Here is a 19,893-nt window from a genome sequence, read left to right as displayed (position 1 = left end):
TGAGTTTAAGCCCCTGGGTCCAGGACTCTAATTGTGGTTGACTACATGGGAGTCCAGCTGACATAATGCCAACTGCTGGTCCCCAGTTTGAATTTTCTTAAGGAAGTATTTATTTATTATTATTTTTCAATTTTGACTAGAGAGAGACAGATACAGAAAAAGAAGAGAGAGAGAGAGAGAGCGAGTGAGCATGTGCGCAAGCTAGCTGCCAGGTCCAGGACTTGAACTACAGTCAGCCGTGTGGGAATCCAGCACCCTTAATCCCCACACCACTTGCCAGTCCCACACATTTTTAATTTTAACATGTATACGTCTGTGGAAACATCACCACAAAAAAGATAATGTACATTCACTACAAACAAGATAATGTACATTCCTATAATCCCCCTCAAATTCCTCTTGCTCTTTGTATTTATTCCCCCTTACTGTCTTTTCTTCCCTCTCCAGACAACAACTGATCTGCTTTCTGTCTTCTATAAGTAGAATCACACAGTGTGTAGTGTATTTTAATTTTTGATCTAGTATGTTTCAGCATAATTATTTTGTGATTATTCCATGTTTCCTTAGAAGCACTTTTTCCCTTTTTGCTACAGAGTAGTATTTCCTGCATATACTACAATTATACAAGTTGAGCATTCCTAATCTACAAATTCCTAATGATCCAAAATCCTTTACTTTTTTCGTTTTAAAAATAATGATTTTTATTTAATTTTACTTGTTATTTTTAAAATTTGACCAGAGATAGAGAGAGAAAGCGAGAAAGCAAGCTTCCAGGTCCCGAACTTGAACTGGAGAGAGAGGGAGGGAAAGGGAAAGGGGGAGAGGGGGAGAGAGAGAGAGAGAGATAAAGAAAGAGAGAGAGAGAGAAAACTTCAGTGGTGGTTGGCCATGTGGGAGTCCAGCGCCTTAACCACCATATCACCTGTTGGCCCAATTCTTAACTTTTTGAGTCCTGAAGTGATGCTACAAGTGGGAAATTCCTCATCTGACTTTATTGACAGGTCATGGTTAAATGCTTCAAGATAATATTGTGTAAAAACTACCTTCAGTCTATGCGTATATGAAACAAATTATTTTCATGTTTAGACTTGGGTCCCATTACCAAAATATCTCATGATACATATGCAAATATTCCAGAATTGAAGAAGGTCAGAAATCTGAAATATTTCTGGTCCCAAGTCTTTCAGATACAGTCACACTTGATGGACATTTGTGTTTTTTATTACAAATGAAGCTGCTAGGGTCATTTGTTTACCAGTCTCTGTATTAGTATAGACATTCATTTTTCTTGGGTAAATACATAGGAATGGGGTAGCTGGGTCATATGGTGAGTATAAATTTAACTTTAAAAGAAGCTGCTATTTTTATGAAGTGGTTGTACCATTTTATATTTCCATTAGTATTATTTAAGGATTCTATTTGTTATTGTGGAGTCACTTTATATTACTAGGCCATACTTTTTATATATGTGTGTGTATGTTTATTTTATTTTATTTTATTTTATTTTATTTTATTTTTTTGATGTAGGGTGCATGTACTTGCTGGAGAGAGAGAGACAAACAGATAGATAGAAAAACAGAAAGCGAGAAATAACCCCTTGGGGGGATGGCCATGCCGCAATCCCTTCTTTTCCATTCTCCTCTTGGGATCTTGGGCATGCACGTACATGTGCCTGAGTTTTAAGTCACCGGGTCTGGACTCAAACCATGGTCTACTACGTGAGAGTCTAGTGATGTAACCATTACACCGTCTGCTGGTCCCATAGGCAATACTTTTTGAAGATACAGGGAGAGGAACAGTATTTAAGAAGTTTTCTTCCCAGAAGTTCAGGGAAATATCTTTTTGAAGTTAGAAAGATGAAAATGTGGAGCTCTTTTCAGTAAGATATAATCATTGCTTTAGTCCTTTTTTCCAAAGTATGAGAGATAGAAGACAGTGCTTTCTTAAATTCAGATCTCATAGAAAGAGTGGAAAAATACTTGTAGTTGCAGGTTTTGCTAAGATACTATGAAACAGACATGAGTTTTTATAGCATGTAATACGAATTAATGTGGCATTAATAGAAGTAACTCTGGAGATCCCCTATGATAAAAAGGTGAGGGCAGGAATAGGTTATATAAGAACTTTCTTAGAAAAATCCCCATAGTCATCCATAAGGTACAAGTGTCTAAAGCTAATATAGCCATCTAAATTCAGTAGTTCCTTTTTCCTTCAGAATTAGAAGAAATCGGTGTTAATTTGCTGGCCCAGTGAAGTGGTTAGCTTGCATTTAGGGGCTATGTCTGATGAAAATACATATTTTAAAATACTACAATGCTATTCAGCTTGATGCAAAGCATGTGGGAACTGACATACACTGAGGGAATAGCAGATTGATATCTCATGCTCACTCTGGGTTGTAAACATATGTTTTGTTGAGATAAATGATGTGAGGAATTGCCTATGTCGTTTAAATAATTTCTTTCTCTTTCTGTGTGTAAGTGGTAGAATTTACATAATATTTTAAGTGTACATATGATGTGACTGCACTGTTATATATAATTATGGTAACAGCTAAAGTCGAATGTGAATAAAGTTAATGTATTAAGAGTGGAGTGGCTGGTAGAAATGTCCATGAAATTCATGTCCATTAGCTCTTTTTACCACACCCTAAGAGATTGGCAAGGAGAAGTAGCTATGAACATGGACTCAACGTTTCGTTCCTTCCCTTTTCCTCTTTTTTCCTGCTTTACCAAGGTTGTCTGTTTTCTTTCATCTCTCTTTGCTTGTGTCATTTACACTTCTTTATGTTCCCAACTCCCTTGGTATTCTCTGATCTCTTTAGTGTCTTGTAGTGCCCCACCTTTTCCTTTAGAATACTACTAAAAGCCATAAACAAATACATAAATGTAGTGCAATGATATTTTTTAGCTCTATTGTATATGTAAAATAAACTAAAAAGGAATTCTGAAAGGGATGGTCCACTTTCATGAATCTGAACTTTTTTTTTTAAGAATTATTTTGTTCAATTTTATTTATATTTATTTTAATTTTACCAGAGAGAGACAGTAAGAGAAAGAGAGGGAGAGAAAGGGAGAAAGCAAGCCACCAGGTCTGGGACTTGAACTGCAGTTGGCCATGTGGGAGTCTAGTGCCCTTAACCACCTGCCAGCCCCCATGAATCTGAACTTTTAACTTTTTATCAACATTCCAGATACATCTACCTAAAACATTAAAAAAAAAGTTTTAGTTGCTTAAATTTTAAAATTGTTTAAGTTTCATATTTTGCTAAGAATTAATAATATGAATCTCTCTCACAAGCTTGAGAATTCAAGAACTACTTAGACAGTATGGCATAGGGGAATGTTTACCTGGGTAGTGTCACAGGTCCTGGGCTCTAGCTCTGGGCCTGCCATGAACCCACTCTGTGATCTTGGGCAAATGATATTCTCATTTGTAAAATGGGTAGAATGGACTTTATTATCTTGAAAGTTATGAAGATTTTCCTCTGGGAAAGGGAAAGCAAACTTGTAAAAGAATAAACAAAAATTTATCATGCTATGTAAGTTATCCCTAAAAGTTAATGGCTTTACTATGAGTGATATATAATGATTTTTGAATTTATGTATATCTCATCTGTTGTAGGATGCTTTAATCTGGATCCCAATAGAGTTTTGGATGTAATTTTAGAAGTGTTTGAATGCAGACCAGAACACGATGACTTCTTTATATCTTTATTAGAATCTTACATGAGTATGTGTGAACCGCAAACACTGTGTCATATTCTTGGGTTCAAGTTCAAGTTTTACCAGGTAAGAAAAAAGTGTGTGTGTATGTATTTCCTAATTTTATACGTATAATATAATTTGAGTTTTATTTGTAAATGATTAGTTTTGTTAGTTCATTTTAGCGGAGGAGATGGGTAAATGAATAGCTAACAATGTGACGGGGTAAGTACTATATTAATATGTGTGATGTGATGTGACAGCCTGGAAAAAAGCATCATTAATTTTCCCTTCAGGAGAGATGGAGCCAGGGAAGACTTTATAGATTTAACCCTTTTTATCGGGGGGGGGGGATTTTGTCTCATGGGGGGTGCTAACTAGAAATCATCCCCCAGGGAGGCTGGCCACACCACAATCCCTTCTCCTCCATTCTCCTCTCGGGATCTTGGGCACGCAAGCACATGCGCCCGGCGTGAGTTTAAGCCACCGAGTCCGGGACTCGAATGACACTCGAATACGTGGTAGTCCAGCGACATAGCCATTGCGCCAATTGTTGGTACCAGATTTAACCCTTTTTTAACTTGATTCTTGAAGGATGAGTAGGAGTGTGTGTATGTGTTTTTTTGTTGTTGTTGTTTTTTGTTTTTCCCCTTCTGTGAATAAGAGAGAAATAGCACTCCTAATAGAGTTTTGATGCTGCAATTCATCCCTAGCTGGCTCCAGACCATGGGCATGTGTGTGCCCAGTGAGCTCCAGGAGGTTTTTAAATGCAAACCCAGAACCTCCCTTTGTAGGTCAGCCTTGTAGAGCGTTGCATTTTACCACTGTACCACTGTCTGGTTCCTACTGAGGACTTTTTACATATGAGCCACAAACAGGGTGAGAGTGAAGGTGTGACTGCATATAACAGATTGAAGGGAAATGTTCCATAGTCTGATGGCTGGATTGTGTGACATAGGTACAGGATATGCCATGAGACAGATAGGTGCATTTTAGATGGTCATGGGCCCTGAAAACCATGGTAAGAGTTAGAATTTTATTGTATAGACAGTGAATTTTGGGACTTTTTATGATTATAAATAAATACTTAAGGCATATCTTACATAATTTTTCACTTAAACCATTATAATAGTTATCAAACTAATCCATGCCTGTGGTTGTCTTTCAATCCAACTTTAATTTTATTGCTACTGTTACTTTGTAAAAGATCTAATTGAGACACTTCACTGTTCCTTTTTTTTCTTTTTTTGGAGAGGTTTTGTTTTTTGCTATAGGGTGTGTGCACTCACCAGAAAGAGAAAGAGAGAGACAGAGAGACAGAAAGTGAGAAATCACCCCCCGGGGGTGGCCATGCCGCAATCCCTTCTCTTCCTTTCTCCTCTTGGGATCTTGGGCATACATGCACATATACCTGGCATGAGTTTAAGCCACTGGGTCTGGGACTTGAACTGCAGTCAACTACATGGGAGTCCAGTGACATAGCCATTATGCCAGCTGCTGGTCCCTAGACACTTCACTTGTTCTAAAACTTTTATTCATAGGATGAAATTCAAACTTTTTAGGTTTTACTATAGGGTGCATGTGCTTGCTGGAGGGAGAGAGGGAAAATGAGAAAGCACCCTTGAAGGATTGGCATAAGGGCCTGTCTTTGTTTCTCCTGACTGGGAGTGTTCCCAGGATTGGGGCAATTTTTGCCAATAGATTTAAAGGTACAACCATTGGCTGAAGCAGCCTGGAGCAAGGGAAAAAGCCTTGGAAGGGAGAATTTAGAAAAGGAGATATGTGGAGGAATAAGGGCTGTTAAAAAGCTCTCACATACATCAGGAAATTGAGATGGCTAAGTATATTTCCTGAGCTGGATGTGTACTGAACAGAAGGCCTGAGAAGACTGTACATAGGCTTTCTCCTCTGCTTGGTGTTCAGGTTTTTTTTTTTTTTTAATAATTATTTTATTTATCTTTATTTATTTTAAATTTGACCAGAGGGGGACAGAGTGGGGTAGAGAGAGGGGCGGAAGTGAGAAAGCAGGTTGCCAGGTCCGGGATTTGAACTGGGTTCAGCCATGTGGGTGTCCAGTGCCCTTAACCACCACACCGCCTGCTGGCCCTAGTGTTCAGGTTCTGAGCAAGCTGGAAGTGAAGAATTAAGCCAGAGTTGTAAATGGACTGGACAGATGTTGAGGAGTGCCTCTAAAACAGCCAGTTTGTAAAGACTAGAGAATATTTTTTTCTCTTTTGTTCCCTCCTCTCTCTCTTCTTTTTGCTCCAGGCCTTTAAGAAGATTATGAATATGCTAGTTGGCCACTATACTAATAGAACATAGATTTCAGTGACCATACATGACAAAGAATACAGACTTCACAAAAAGAGTTTAGAATAGTCACTAAACACACAATAGTAATCCACAAGCAGCATCAACAAATGCTGGTGGTGGTAGGCGGGAAGGGTCTGATTTCCAGAGTTGCCACAAAGTTAGTATTCAGTATGTACAATTTTTAGCAAGAAATAATGGCACATGCAAACAAATTTAGAATGTATTGCTTATGATAGGAATAAAGAAATTAGTAGGAACTGTCCAGGAGGATGCTAAGGCAATGGGCTTTCTAGATAAAGAATTTAAATCAGTGGTCCTAAATATGCTTATAAGCTTAAGGGAAACCAGGAGAGTGGCTGTGTCTCTAAATAGGGAATATCAGTAAATGGAAATCATTTAAAGGAACCAAAGAGAGATTTTGGAGTTTGAAAGTACAATAAATGAAATGAAAAACTTACTAGAGAGTTGCAATAGCTGTTTTAAGCTGGCAGAAGTAATAATCAGCCAAATTGATAACTCAGATTATCCAATCTGAGAAGAGGAAAAAAGTTAGGAAAAATGACTTAGTCTAAGGAGACAACATCAAGTGTACCAATATATGCATAATGGGAGTCTCAGTAAGAGGTAAAAAGAGAGAAAGATACAAAGAAGAATATTTGAAATAGGTTTGGCTCATGGTTCAGTGATAATGTGCTGCTCAAGAGAAGCCTGATTCCACGCGGTGACTCTGATTTGAGTCCCTGGCTTGGTCAGCCTGAAACATGCCAGGCACACACACACAAGTGCCTGAGAAACTGGAGAAAGGGGATCATGGTGAGACCAGACCCTGTTTAAGATGCTCTTCTCTCTCTTAACGTACTCTTGCGCTATACATAAATAAAGACTAAATATTCAAAGAAATAATGGTTTAAGACTTCCCACATTTGAAGAAAAGTTTGAATCTATACATCCAAGAAGCTCAATGAACACCAAGCAGGATAAATTCATAGAGATACACAGTGGGACACATTCAAGTTATTGAAATTCAAAGACAAAAAAATAAATCTTAAAAACAGTAAGAGAGATGAGTCATAAGTACACAGATTCTCAGTGAAATGAATAGTTGATTGTCTCTATGGAAGTCAAAAGGTAGTAAGATAGCATATGTAAAGTAATTAGAGAAAACTATTAACTCTTCTTTTTTGTTTGAGAGAAAGGTTTTTGCTATAAGGGTGCATACACTCACTGGAGAGACAGAGACAGAAAGCTAGAAATCACGTCTTGGGGGGATGGCCACATCTCAATCCTTTCTCCTCCATTTTCCTCTTGCGATTTTGAGTGTGGATGCATATGCACCCAGTGTGAGTTTTAAGACACCGAGTCCAGAATTCGAACCATGGTTCACTACGTGGGAGTCCAGCGATGTAACCATTACGCCATTTGCTATTCCCCAGAACTATTGTTAAAAATGAGAAATTAAGTAATTCCCAGATAAGAACTGAAGGAGTTTGTTGTTGGTAGAACTACACTATAATGTTAAAGAGAGTCCTTCAGTCTGAAATGGAAGGACACTAGGCAGTAGCTTGAAGCCATGTGAAGAAACAAAGAAGGTGAAGGTAATTATATAGGTAAACTACTGGAGCCAGTATTATTATATGTTTAGTTTGTAACTCCTTTTTTTTTCTTATATGATTTAAAAGACAGAGGTATGAAACAATAAATCTGTTAAGTGGCACACTATGTATAAAGAGGTAAATTATGACTAACAGTATAAAGAAGGGACAGAGATGTCCGAGTGTAGAGGTTTTTATACTACTGAAGCTAAGTTGGTATTAATTTAAACTAGATTATTGTACATTTAAAATGTTGGTTGTAATACCCAAAGTAACTACTAAGAAAATTAAAAAAATGTAGAAAAGAGAACAAGAGAATCAAAATGGTACACATACAGAGACAAAATTAAACACAAAAGGTGGGAGTGATGGAGAAAATGAGGACAAAAATATGACAAAACCAAACAGCAAAGTTATAAAAACCTGCCCTTATTAGTAATTATATATAAACAGATGAATTCACTAAACTACAGTGTTTGGCAGAATGTATAAAAAAGCATAGGCTAGCTGTGTCATATAAGAAACTCAGTTTAGAACCAGGGGCCACAGAACAATATGAGCTCATAATGGGGGAGTTGACAATTCATCCGGGAGTCTGGGGCTTCTTCTGTTTCATTTAAAGAAGGATAAAGAATAATGAAAGTGATCCTGGTGTATTCAAGTCAGGTAGCGGAGGAGAGGGTGTCTCTAAGTTAAATGAGCTTCTGTGAGTTTGCTCTGAGACCCTGACCATTGTTTGTTTTGATGGGAAAATGTTCTGATACTAAATAGCCATTTATAAAGAAACAGAATTAATAAACTATTATTAAATTGAATACTTCTTGTCTGCCATAAAAGAAAAGTGAAATAATGACTTTTAAAAATGGTTTGTACTGGTGTGTAGCTTTATATTTTGTATGCATGATATCCATCATGATTGTTGGATAGCTTTAGTAGCCTACAGAGGTCTCATTTTCATTGTTGAGTAGAATTGGAGTGTAGTGTATCACTATTTACTTTTTATTTACATTTGGCCAGTTTTTACCAGTTAGTCTCGCTTCACTTTCTTTTTTTTTTTTTTTTTTTTTTTAGGCGATTTTTCTTTTTTTTTTTTTTTTTTGAGAGGATTTTGCTATAGGGCACGTGTGCTCACCAGAAAGTCAGAGACAGAGAGACAGAAAACAAGAAATCACCCCCCAGGGGGGATGGCCACGCCACAATCTCTTCTCCATTCTCCTCTCGGGATCTTGGGCATGCATGCACACGCGCCCGGTGTGAATTTAAGCCACCGGGTCCGGGACTCGAACCATGGGAGTTCAGCGACATAGCCATTATACTAACTGCTGGTCCCTCAGTCTCACTTCACTTTCTTTTCATCTGACCCCAGCAATTTAAAAATTAAACAGATAAGTCTCAAAAAATCCCGTTTCTGGACTTTGCCATCCCATACTTTACAATATTCATTTATCCATTTGTATATGTATAAATACCAAGTTAAAAAGGGAAATCAGCTGACAAGCAGATATACTTAGCATACAACCCAAGAGATAAAATTATAAGGGAGAGAAATATAAAGCAAATATAGTTGGGTCTGCATTCCTACATTCGTCAGACTTGTCTGTCTGCCTCTCCACTGAGAATTACTTAAAACAAGACAGTTTGTACCCACAAACACACGCACGCACACAGACTTAATATTTTTACTTATTCCATTCAGTTGTTTGATTTTATTCAAATACTAACATGCATTGTAAAATGTGTCTTGTTTTGAAATTGCCATCTTTTTATTTATGGGAAAATGCTACAATGTGAAAAGGAATGTTAATATAATCTTTGTCCTGAATTCAGATGTTTGATATGATCAGGAAGAGCAATGAAGCATATTCTTGGCTTAGAGTTATTTGATCTAATTGTTCGTAATTATCGGTAGGTAAAGGATATGGTTTTAATTGTAATTTATGCACTAAGAGAAAACATTTTTTTTCCTCAAGGAACCAAATGGTGAGACTCCATCGTCATTGTACAGAGTTGCAGCAGTACTTCTTCAATTTAATCTTATTGAATTAGATGATCTTTATGTACATGTAAGTCAAATGGGCTGCTAAGAATATTTGTCCATCCCAGGGGTAGGGAGGAGGAATAGGCAGCCATCCAGGGTTGGTTTTGGGCTCTCAAGTCTTATTTTTGAACTCTAATATATTATTACTTTGTGTTTACTTAATAAAGTGAATGAATTTAATCATTTTTTTGGCCACCTTTACAGAGTTTAGGCTTGGATATGAATTTTTAAGTTTTTGTCATTAAGGCATATCTCAGAGAGGCAAAGTTCTAACCAGTGGGGTTTTATGCTTCTCTATTATATATAAATTGAAAATATGGGATTACTGAAATTCTACCTTGTCTCTAAAATATTCATCTTAGTCATTTGGGATAAATGAGAAATTCTAAGAATTTTTTTTTAAATTTTTTTGTAGAAAAATTTTTCTTTTGCATTTTCACTGGATGATAAATGACTATTCTGCTTTTATTGTTGGATCTACGATCTAGAAGAGTTTACAGTCGTAATTGATAATATTAACTTTAGCAGCAGCTTAGCTGGAGAAATTCTCATTTAAATTTTTTAGTTGCGTTAGGGTATATATATATTTTTTTTTTTTTGGAAAGGTTTTTGCTATAGGGCGCGTGTGCTCGCCAGACAGACAGAGAGAGACATAGAGACAGAAAGCGAGAAATCACCCCCCCAGACAGGATCCCTTCCCCGCCATTCTCCTCTCGGGATCTTGGTCACGCACCCACACGAGGCCGGCATGAGTTTAAGCCACCGGGTCCGGGACTCAAACCACGGTCGACTACGTGGGAGTCCAGCGACATAGCCATTACGCTAACTGCTGGTCCCTGCGTTAGGATATTTATGAACTTAACCTGCCTATAGCTGGCATAGTCCTCACTGCCTTTGCACTCACTTTGTAACTTCCTTGCTTATTTTTGCTTACTGTGGCTACAGAGTTGAGTGAAACTTGGATACTACCTTGGAAACAGTCCTAGCCTAGCAAGGGAGAAAAGCATTTTGCTTGATATAATCACTACTTCATTCTGTGAGAGCTCAGGGTAGATAGTGACCATATCTTGTCTGGGGATGTTTTGGAAGACTTTCCCAAACTAGTAATATTGAACTGGGAATCTTGATAGATGAGTAGGAGTTGTCTGACCTTAAAATGCTAGAAAGCTTTATAGGTAGAATTAACTCAGTATAAAGGTAGGATGTTTGAAATGGTTTTATTATCCCCAGAGAGGAAAATTAGGAAGCTTAGGGTGGTCAGAGCCTGGGGTCATATATAGGGGGAATGAGAATTTAGAAGTAGGTTGGGACTAAACTAAAGGGTCTTAAGTGACATAGTAGAGAGTCTGAATTTTTTTTCCTTGGGAATTTAGTCATTGAAGATTTAAAGAAGAGAAGTGATGTACAAACAATATGGAAAACTAGTCTGAAAAAGGGAATAATTGAAGACAGGTATTACGAATTTGGAGGCAAGTGTAGACTAGTATAACAAATGAAAAGTACAAAAATGAGAATAGATTTATTACTGATGTATTTGACTTTATTAATAAATGCAGGCAGACTAAGCATTAAGATGAAAAAGATTGTCAGATGGGATTAAAAAATCAGTTTATTGCTTACGTGAGACACAACTAAAACCTAAGGATAAAGAAACCTTAAAAGTATAAGGGTTGGGAAAATGTCGCAGTGAAATTATTATTATTAATAGGCCCTGGCAAAAAGATATAAAGAGCGTTGCTTCGTAATAATAAAGTTGTGTTCACTGGGAAGTTGAGGCAGTTCTAACTTGACATGCAGCTAATAACATATTCTCAAAATACATAAAATTAGAACATGAGAAAACTAAGAAATACACCGTTTTCTCATTAGAGGCAGTTGTAGAAGTCCAGGTGAAAGATGCAGACCTATGCCAGGCATATTACTAAAGCAATAAAAATGTGTTTGACTGCCAGAGAAGGGGGAAAAATGTCTTGTCTACTTTCATGCACGAGTCCATCGTGACTTTTTCGTCTCTCTTTCTATTCTTTTAAGATCTAGAGGGCACATGTGCTGGCCACAGAGAGAAAAAGGGAGAAAGTAGCCCCCATGGGGTGTGGTCACATCACGAGCACTTCTCCATTCTCTCAGTATCTTGAGCATGCAGATATATGGGCCCAACATGCTTTCCTTTTTTGTTTTTTAATTTAATTTTGTTGTAGGGTGCATGTTCTCATGGGGTGGAGGTGGTGGGGGGAGAGAGCGAGAGCGCGTGCAAGAGCCGAGAGTGCCTCTCCCAGGGGGATGGCCACACTGCAGTCTGTTCTCCATTCTACTCTTGGGATTTTAGGTACCCACGCACATACATCCAGTGTATTTTTCAAGCCACTAAGCCCAGGATTCAAACTGTGGTCAGCCATGTGGGATCTGGCTCCGTTAACTACTTGACCATGGGGCCAGCCCTCTCCCTTTCTGTTTCTAATGGGACAAAATCCACAATATTTCATATTTCATTATGTTTTGTTTTATTATTTCAAATTATTTACTTTGCGTTAAACTTATTACTAAAATAGACTATGTGTTTCTCAAGGGCAGGAATACTTTTTTCATAGCTTACCATAGTGCCTAGCAGAAACTGCTACACAATGATTCTTGGCTGTATTTTTGTGTCAAGGTTATTTCATGAAATATCTGCATTAACAATCTTCCACTCATACAAGGTGGCTGTACTTGGGCCTTTTTATAATGGAGAGTTGACTGTGCACATGTTTCTTTCTCTTTTTAAATGAACTAGAAACTATTGGTAGTTTGCTACTTAAGTCATAGTAGGTACCCAGAAGATGAAAAGTGAGATGTCAAGTTATTAATAATTTTTCTACTCAAGACTTTTTACTTAGAGCATTCAAATTTACCCCTTTATTTAATAAAGTGACTCACTTCCCTAGATTGGATCTGTATGCAGTCTTTTACTTAAAGGGGAAACATGTAGTGTTTTTAATGGAATATTTATATATTTTCTTGGGTAAACTAATAAACTCAATGGTAAACATCACTTTCGTAGTATTACTATTAATTTAGTATCTCTAACAAGCAGGAGACATGAAACTTTGAATGGCTACCTGATTTTAAGAGGTATGCAGAATTTAAGTACTTAAGAAAATAATGAGAGAATAGGCTATACGTATTTACAGATTTATCAAGTGAAACTAGTGTTTGCTTTTCATGTGAGCAAGTAGTTAGTATTAGCTGTTTCATAGCATTTTAATGAAATATTTTTAGCTCCTTCCAGCTGATAGTTGTATTATGGATGAACACAAACGAGAAATTGTAGAAGCAAAGCAAATTGTTAGAAAACTTACAATGGTTGTGTTATCTTCGGAAAAAATGGATGAACGAGAGAAAGAAAAAGAAAAAGAGGAGGACAAAGTAGAGAAGGTATGTAATTCATTCAAATAAAATTAACATTTTCCCCTGGATTTCGAATTATGAAATTTAACTTCTAATAGTCCATTTATGGAAACATAATTTCTTAATTTTGATTGTGCTGAAATCTTTTTTTTTTTGTAACACCCATTTGCAAAAATGGTTTTAATTTTAATCAGAACGGCATCTTCCCAAAGAGGCTGCCATATTTTTCTTATATAAATTTTTAAACGAATTCTAAGTAAAATCACAAAATACATTGACTGTATTTGTGCTCTGTGCATTAATGTCCCTCAAATTCTAAAGATGTTCTCAAAAATGAACAAATTCTAGTTCCCCATGGCACAATATAATATTACGTGGAGCTTAATTCCAAGTCTACATACCATAATGCCTTTGCTGAATATAAAAGAAAATCTTACTGTTTCTTTTTTCAGTAACTAAAAATCTTGATTGTACTTTGAGGAAAATACTCTTCAGTTTTCCATGAGTGACAGCTATTTTTGATGTACATTTTATTGTTCAGCTCAGTTTTCTTTAATTACTAGCGCCCATGTGCACTCAGCAGAGGGAGAAAACACCTCACAATAGCATATGATCATGTCACATTCTGTCTCCATTTTTCCATCTTGTTGAGATTTTGAACATGCATACATATGTATCCTTTGTGTCTTCAGCCACCAGGGCTGGCATTTGAACCACAGTTGGCCATGTGAGATTTGGCTCCCTTAACCACCAAGCTATAAGGCCAGCCCTCAGTTCAGTATTTTAAAAGTGAAATATACTAAGATTTCTTGGTGTCTCTATCCTAAGTATCTTTGCTCTTACTGTTCATTTTTAGCCACCTGACAACCAAAAACTTGGTTTATTGGAAGCTTTGTTGAAGATTGGCGATTGGCAGCATGCACAGAACATCATGGATCAGATGCCTCCATACTATGCAGCTTCACATAAGCTAATAGCCCTTGCTATTTGCAAGCTCATTCACATAACTATTGAGCCTCTCTACCGAAGGTATGTTGATGCATTTTTCAGTAATCATTGAGGTAGAAATGGTTTAAGACTAGGGGGAAAAAAAATAAACCAGAAAACAAAACAAAAACAAAAAACCAACCCTATGTATTTATCCTGTCTCCTGAAATAAAGTGTGTATTTTAGTTTTTTTTTTTTTTTTAATTTTTCCAGAGAGCATGTGTACTTGCTGAGAGAGAGAGAGAGAAGAGATAAGTGAGAAAGCACCCACCCCCAAGGAGGGTAGTCACTCTGTGATAATTTCTCTTACATTTCTCGTTTTGAGATTTTGGGCATTCATACATGGTCCCAGTGTGTTTTTCAAGGTGTTGGGTCCGGGACTTGAATCTTGTAGGATATGTGCAATCCAGCTGCCTTAACTACCACACTGTGGACTGGCACCCTGTGTTTTAGTATTTTTTTTTTCCTCAAAATAGAAGGAACTGTTCACAGACTTATCTCCTAATGTCCAGACCAGGTATTTTACAGTGTATGTTGCTGCATAGTCTAAAACTATAGTTTAGACTTCAGGGTAGGGTTTGCTTTATAGAGAGTAAAAACTCTCTTTTTCTGTTTTTTTTTTTTTTCTCTTTTCTTTTTACATTCAAAATTTCCTCTTTCTAGGGGGAGGCTGAAAATTCCCAAGGTTTTGCTTAGTGTAATTTCCCTCAATCCTGGGTTGAGTGGCTCTGAGTGAGGGCATTGCCTCTCTGCCTGCCTTATCTCTCCTGGCATATAGGCCGCTATTTGGAAATTGCTATTGCAAACTCCCTTATCATCCATAGTTATTGTGTGGACCCGTCCTCTAGCCCTCAGCCTACTTGCAAGTTACTGGGCAGCAGCTCTGACTTCAGCCCTGGCATAGATTAGAGCCTGTCTCAAAAGCTCCAGCCATATGATTGGTGCATAGCTGCTGGCTGCTACCTTCAGTGCAACCTGGGCTGTTGTCTGTGAAGGCTTCTTCTCAGAGTGACCCCTGTGACTTCACAGTGGGACACCTGCTCAGCAGGTGAGAACTCTGGCCATGCCATCCTTTTTAGTGTGACACCCTCTTTCATTATGTAGCTTGTTTTCTTTACCACCACTGCCATCATACTCAGTCTAAGTAGTGGACCTCAGATAGAATTAATGCTGTTATATCCATATTTTTTGTTTCACCTTCCAGTGTCTCTGAAGTTTATTCTTATTCCTCATGCTTATATCTAAAATCCAAATTCTTGATACTGACCATGTTTAAATAAAATCATTATATGGGGTGGGTGTGTGTGTATTAAATGTTACTTAAAACCTGCATTTCTGTAATTTCCTTTTCTTAAGCAGTTAATTAGAAGAATTGTTCTCTGAGCTGATTTTTTCCCCTAATATTGTTTGTACGTTTTTCTACCAGTTGAGAATTTTCTTGTATAATGAAGTTAGTTAGGCATGATTGAAATATAAAAAGCAAAGATGAGCAAGAAAAATTTGACTTACTGGTTAAGATGACTGTGTTAACTTAAAAAAGTGGGTATTATATAATGTTAATATATTATTTTGCTTCTTTTTCTAGAGTTGGTGTACCTAAAGGTGCTAAAGGCTCACCTGTTAATGCTTTGCAAAACAAGAGAGCACCAAAACAAGCAGAGAGTTTTGAAGATTTGAGGAGAGATGTATTCAATATGTTCTGTTACCTTGGTCCTCACCTTTCTCACGATCCCATTTTATTTGCAAAAGTGGTGCGCATAGGGAAGTCATTTATGAAGGAGGTGAGTAAGACTTTTCTTTCAAGCAGAAAACTAAATTTTGAAATGAAAATGTTCTGAGTATACTTGTCTTATGAACATATCTAGAGACAAAGTAAACCTAATTTAAGAAAAGGTTAAGTAAGGTTTATGGAGAGTCCATTATGTCCTACCTATACAGTCACACACATACACACACACTCACATGAGGTTCACTTTACCTAGTTCATGGAAAAATGGGAAGTACAAAAATTAATTTTGATGCAAAATATTTTTGAAATTCATGCATAGTGTTTTTGTAATGTGTGTTTTTTGTGATGAACTTTTTGAAATCCCCTGATATGTCTATCCCAAATATAGCTAGCTTATTACTCAAGTCTACCATGTAGAAAAATATGCTTTGGACAAATGACTGCTTTTTGAATCCCTTATAATTCGTGGTTACTTAGTGTTCTTTTTTCTGGCTTGTCTTCTTATTTTCTTGGCTGCAGTTTTCCATCATTTCTGTTATTTTATGAAGTCACCTTGAACATTGAGATTGTTGAGGATTCATTCTTTTACTTTTCTCTTCGTAAACATTTATTGAAACAAAACATTCATATAGAAAAACACACAAATCATAATCATAAACTCAGTGACTTTTCCCAAACTAAACATATGTCAATCACCCAAATAAATAGAGCAGGACCAGCACCTTAGTCTCCCTTGTATTCCTTCCTAGTCACTGCTCCAAGCAGAAGTGTTTATGGTATGTTTTGTTTTGAAAATTAGCTTTGAGGTAGAATATTAAATTAGTTAATTTCTTATTTTAAATGTATAATTTGATGGGTTTTAACACATGGATGGCTACCCCCATAATCATGATATAGAATATTTTCATCAGCTGAGAGAATTTCCTCTTGACCCTTTTGCAGGCAGTTCCCTAACTCTGTTTCTGGTTCCTAGCAAGGAACCAGATAGGCCTCTGTTAGTATAACTTGCTTTCCTTAGAACTCATATTAGTGAAATTATATTTTATTCACTCCTTTCTATCTGGTTCCTTGTACTAAATGCTTTTGAGATTTACTTGTTACATATATCAGCAGTTCCTTCATTACTGAGCATTCCTATCATCTCAATATATCAGAATTTGTTTATGTATTCACCAGTTGATGGGCATGCTGGTTATTTAAATTGGGAGCTATTATAAATAAAGCTGCTTTGAATATTCTTATACAGGTCTTTAGGGGACATGCATTTTGTGTCCTCAGGAGTGAGATTGCTAGGTAATATGAGTAAGTTTATATTTTACTTTATAAGAAACTCTCAAACCCTTCCAAAATGGGGATAACATTTTATATTCCTGAAGGCAGTTGGCCAGTTGCTTCACATCTTCACCAATACTTGGTATTACAACTCTTTGAAATTTTAGTTATTCTAATGGATTTATAGTAGTATCTCGTTGTACTTTGAATTTGCATTTTCCTGATGACTAGTGATGTTGGGTATCTTTTCATAGGTGTTTGGCTATTTATAATCATCTTCAGTGAAGTGCCTGTTTATTTCTCTTGTTTGTTAAAATTTTTTTTAAGTTGTGTTTTTCTGGTTGCAACTTTATCAGATGTGATTTTGAAAACATTTTTTCCAGTCTGATTTGCCTTTTCATTTTGTTAACTTTTGAAAAGGAAACAATTTTAATTTTTATTAATTCTAATTTAGTAGTATTTTTTGTTATAGTTTACTTTTTATGCCAAGGCCTTCAAGCTGAAAAGAATAAATAATTTCTTTTTAGGTATAAAAGAATATAACTCCAAGAATATTTAGAGATTGTTATAAGCACAAATAAAGGTTTCTCCAGTGTTTGGTGATTGAATCTAATTTTACATTTAGATAACAGTAACTACAGAAAAATGAACATAAAGTATATGTTAATTCTTTGATATCTAATATATCTGACTTGGCTTTTAATACTTGGCTGGTATTTAAAAACTTTTTTTTTTTAGGCTTTTGCCATAGGGCTTGTGTGCTCACCAGAGAGAGACAGTGAGACAGAAAATGAGAAGTCATCCCCTGTAGGGCATGGCCACACCATAATCTCTTCTTCTCTATTCTCTTTTGACTTTGGGCACACAAGCACACATGCCAAGCATGACTCTCAAATTGCCAGGTTTGGGACTCAAACTGTAGTTGGCCATGTGAGAGTCCAGTGCCTTACCCACCACACCATCTATAGGTTCCTTGCAGATTGTTTTAAATGTCACAAATTTACATTGTATAAAAGTACTCTAAAGAAATCTGTAATGTAGTTGGTTGTAAACATATAGCTTATTATATGAAATATTTATATACAAAGGAAAAGTAATAATGTTTTACTATTTGATTCCTAAAATCTTTTACTGTCTAGATCCTTATAGTCTGAAAATCTAATTCTAATAACAAAACAATTCTAATTCATGTTAAATAGTGCCTGGTCAAAAAAAAGGGGGGAAGGGTTGTGTCTTTCCTAGTACATGATATCAGGAGGCAGGTGGAGTCCGTTTGTTTCATACTGGTCAAGTCAACTTTCATTACTTGGTTAAGGTGATCACTAGCAGGATTCTCTACAATTACAGCAATCTTGTCGGTAGATACTTTGAGACTATGTAAATAGTAAGTTTCTTATTATCCATTCACCCATCTAATGTTATTCTTTTTAAGTGAAAATGTTAATGCTCAAAACTCTTGTTCTGAAATTCTGTTTGGCTACAAGCATTTTGTAAGCTTGTAAGCAGGAGTCCAAACATCCACTTATGGAACTTCTATACATAAATATACAGTATTGTGTTAACAAGATACACAGAGCCATCGTAGGCCCTCTACCTCTTTCTCATTGAAGCTCCTCATATACCTCTGTTTGGTCCCAGTTATGCCTGGTTCCTGAACCAACTCCAGTTTAGTTTTCAGAAGGAGAGGGCACGAAGAGAATGTTTGTTTAAACCACTGGGACTTGTGTGGGAAGAAATTTTTTTTTTTATTACTAGGGTTGTGGTAGAAAAAGTGAATCTTGCCAGTGATCTGAGTTAGAATTTTGGTTTCTTTTTTTCTATAAAAACATTTCACTATTACAGATAATTTGTTTTGTGTTTATAGGTTTAAAAAGGCTTTTGTTGTTTAGCCTGGAATTCAACCAGGATTTATCAGATTACTTCTAAAGGGCAAATGTGACCTTAGTTCCAAATCATGTACTTAAAATTAAACTTTAAAAAAAAAATCTCATGTTTATTTATTTATCTATTTTTTTGAGAGATTTTTGCTATAGGGCGTGTGTGTTCACCAGAAAGAGAGAGAAAGAGAGACAGAAAGCAAGAAATCACCCCCCAGGGGGAATGGCCATGCCGCAATCCCTTCTCCTCCATTCTCCTCTTGGGGTCTTGGGCACACATGCTCACGTGCCCGGTGTGAGTTTAAGCAACCGGGTCCGGGACTTGAGCCGCAGTCGACTACATGGGAGTACATCGCCAACTGCTGGTCCCAACAAATCTCGTTTATTAGCGTGAGGTTGCTTGTGTATGTATGTATATAAATTATACATATTTCTAAAAGTAGCTATGTACTTAGGCCAAGTTATCATTTAATAGAATAGTATTCCACCTTGCAGTTATTTGAAATCATTTATTTCTCTGATTATGTGCATATATGTTTCTTAAATTTGAGATACATATAATAGTATAGGACTTTATAATACAATGATTCTCAAACTTTAGCATGAATCAAAATCACCTGGACAACTTCTTAAACTATGGATTCTTGAGCCCCATCCTTAGACCTACCATTTCTGTATGTCTGTGATGGGACTGAAAAATCTACATTTCTAACAAGTTCCTGGTGATGTTGATGATCCAAAGAGCAAATGAGAAGTATTGTTCTAGTATACTAACCAATTTTAGTCTTTTTTTTTTCCTCAGGCCGAAAGTGGTGAGATGGTGAATAGGCTAGTTTGATATGACACATCTTGCTATCATTACGTTTTCTCTAATTATAGAATAGCACAGTTTTAAATGCTCACCTTACATGTTTTTGATAGCACGTATATGCTTGTAAAAATGTGCCGGGGACCAGCCTCGGCGTGGGTGGGTTATCTCGACGAAGGCGGCGAAGGT

General features: G+C 36.6%; 1 protein-coding gene across 1 annotated transcript in view; it reads left to right on the top strand.

Annotated features, from left to right (window-relative positions):
- Positions 1-3,624: 3,624 nt before the first annotated feature.
- Positions 3,625-19,893, top strand: part of LOC102490014 (THO complex subunit 2-like) — a gene marked incomplete at its 5' end in the record, with an annotated part of 77,164 nt that continues 60,895 nt past the window's right edge. Inside the window, 5 exon segments of the mRNA XM_027766444.1 lie at positions 3,625-3,791; positions 9,580-9,672; positions 12,903-13,058; positions 13,888-14,060; positions 15,604-15,799. Coding sequence (XP_027622245.1) covers positions 3,625-3,791; positions 9,580-9,672; positions 12,903-13,058; positions 13,888-14,060; positions 15,604-15,799 — 785 coding nt within the window.

This window comes from Tupaia chinensis, unplaced genomic scaffold (genome assembly GCF_000334495.1).
Source record: "Tupaia chinensis unplaced genomic scaffold, TupChi_1.0 Scaffold143572_1, whole genome shotgun sequence".
NCBI lineage: Eukaryota > Metazoa > Chordata > Mammalia > Scandentia > Tupaiidae > Tupaia > Tupaia belangeri.
This window is presented reverse-complemented; position numbering and strand designations above follow the sequence as displayed.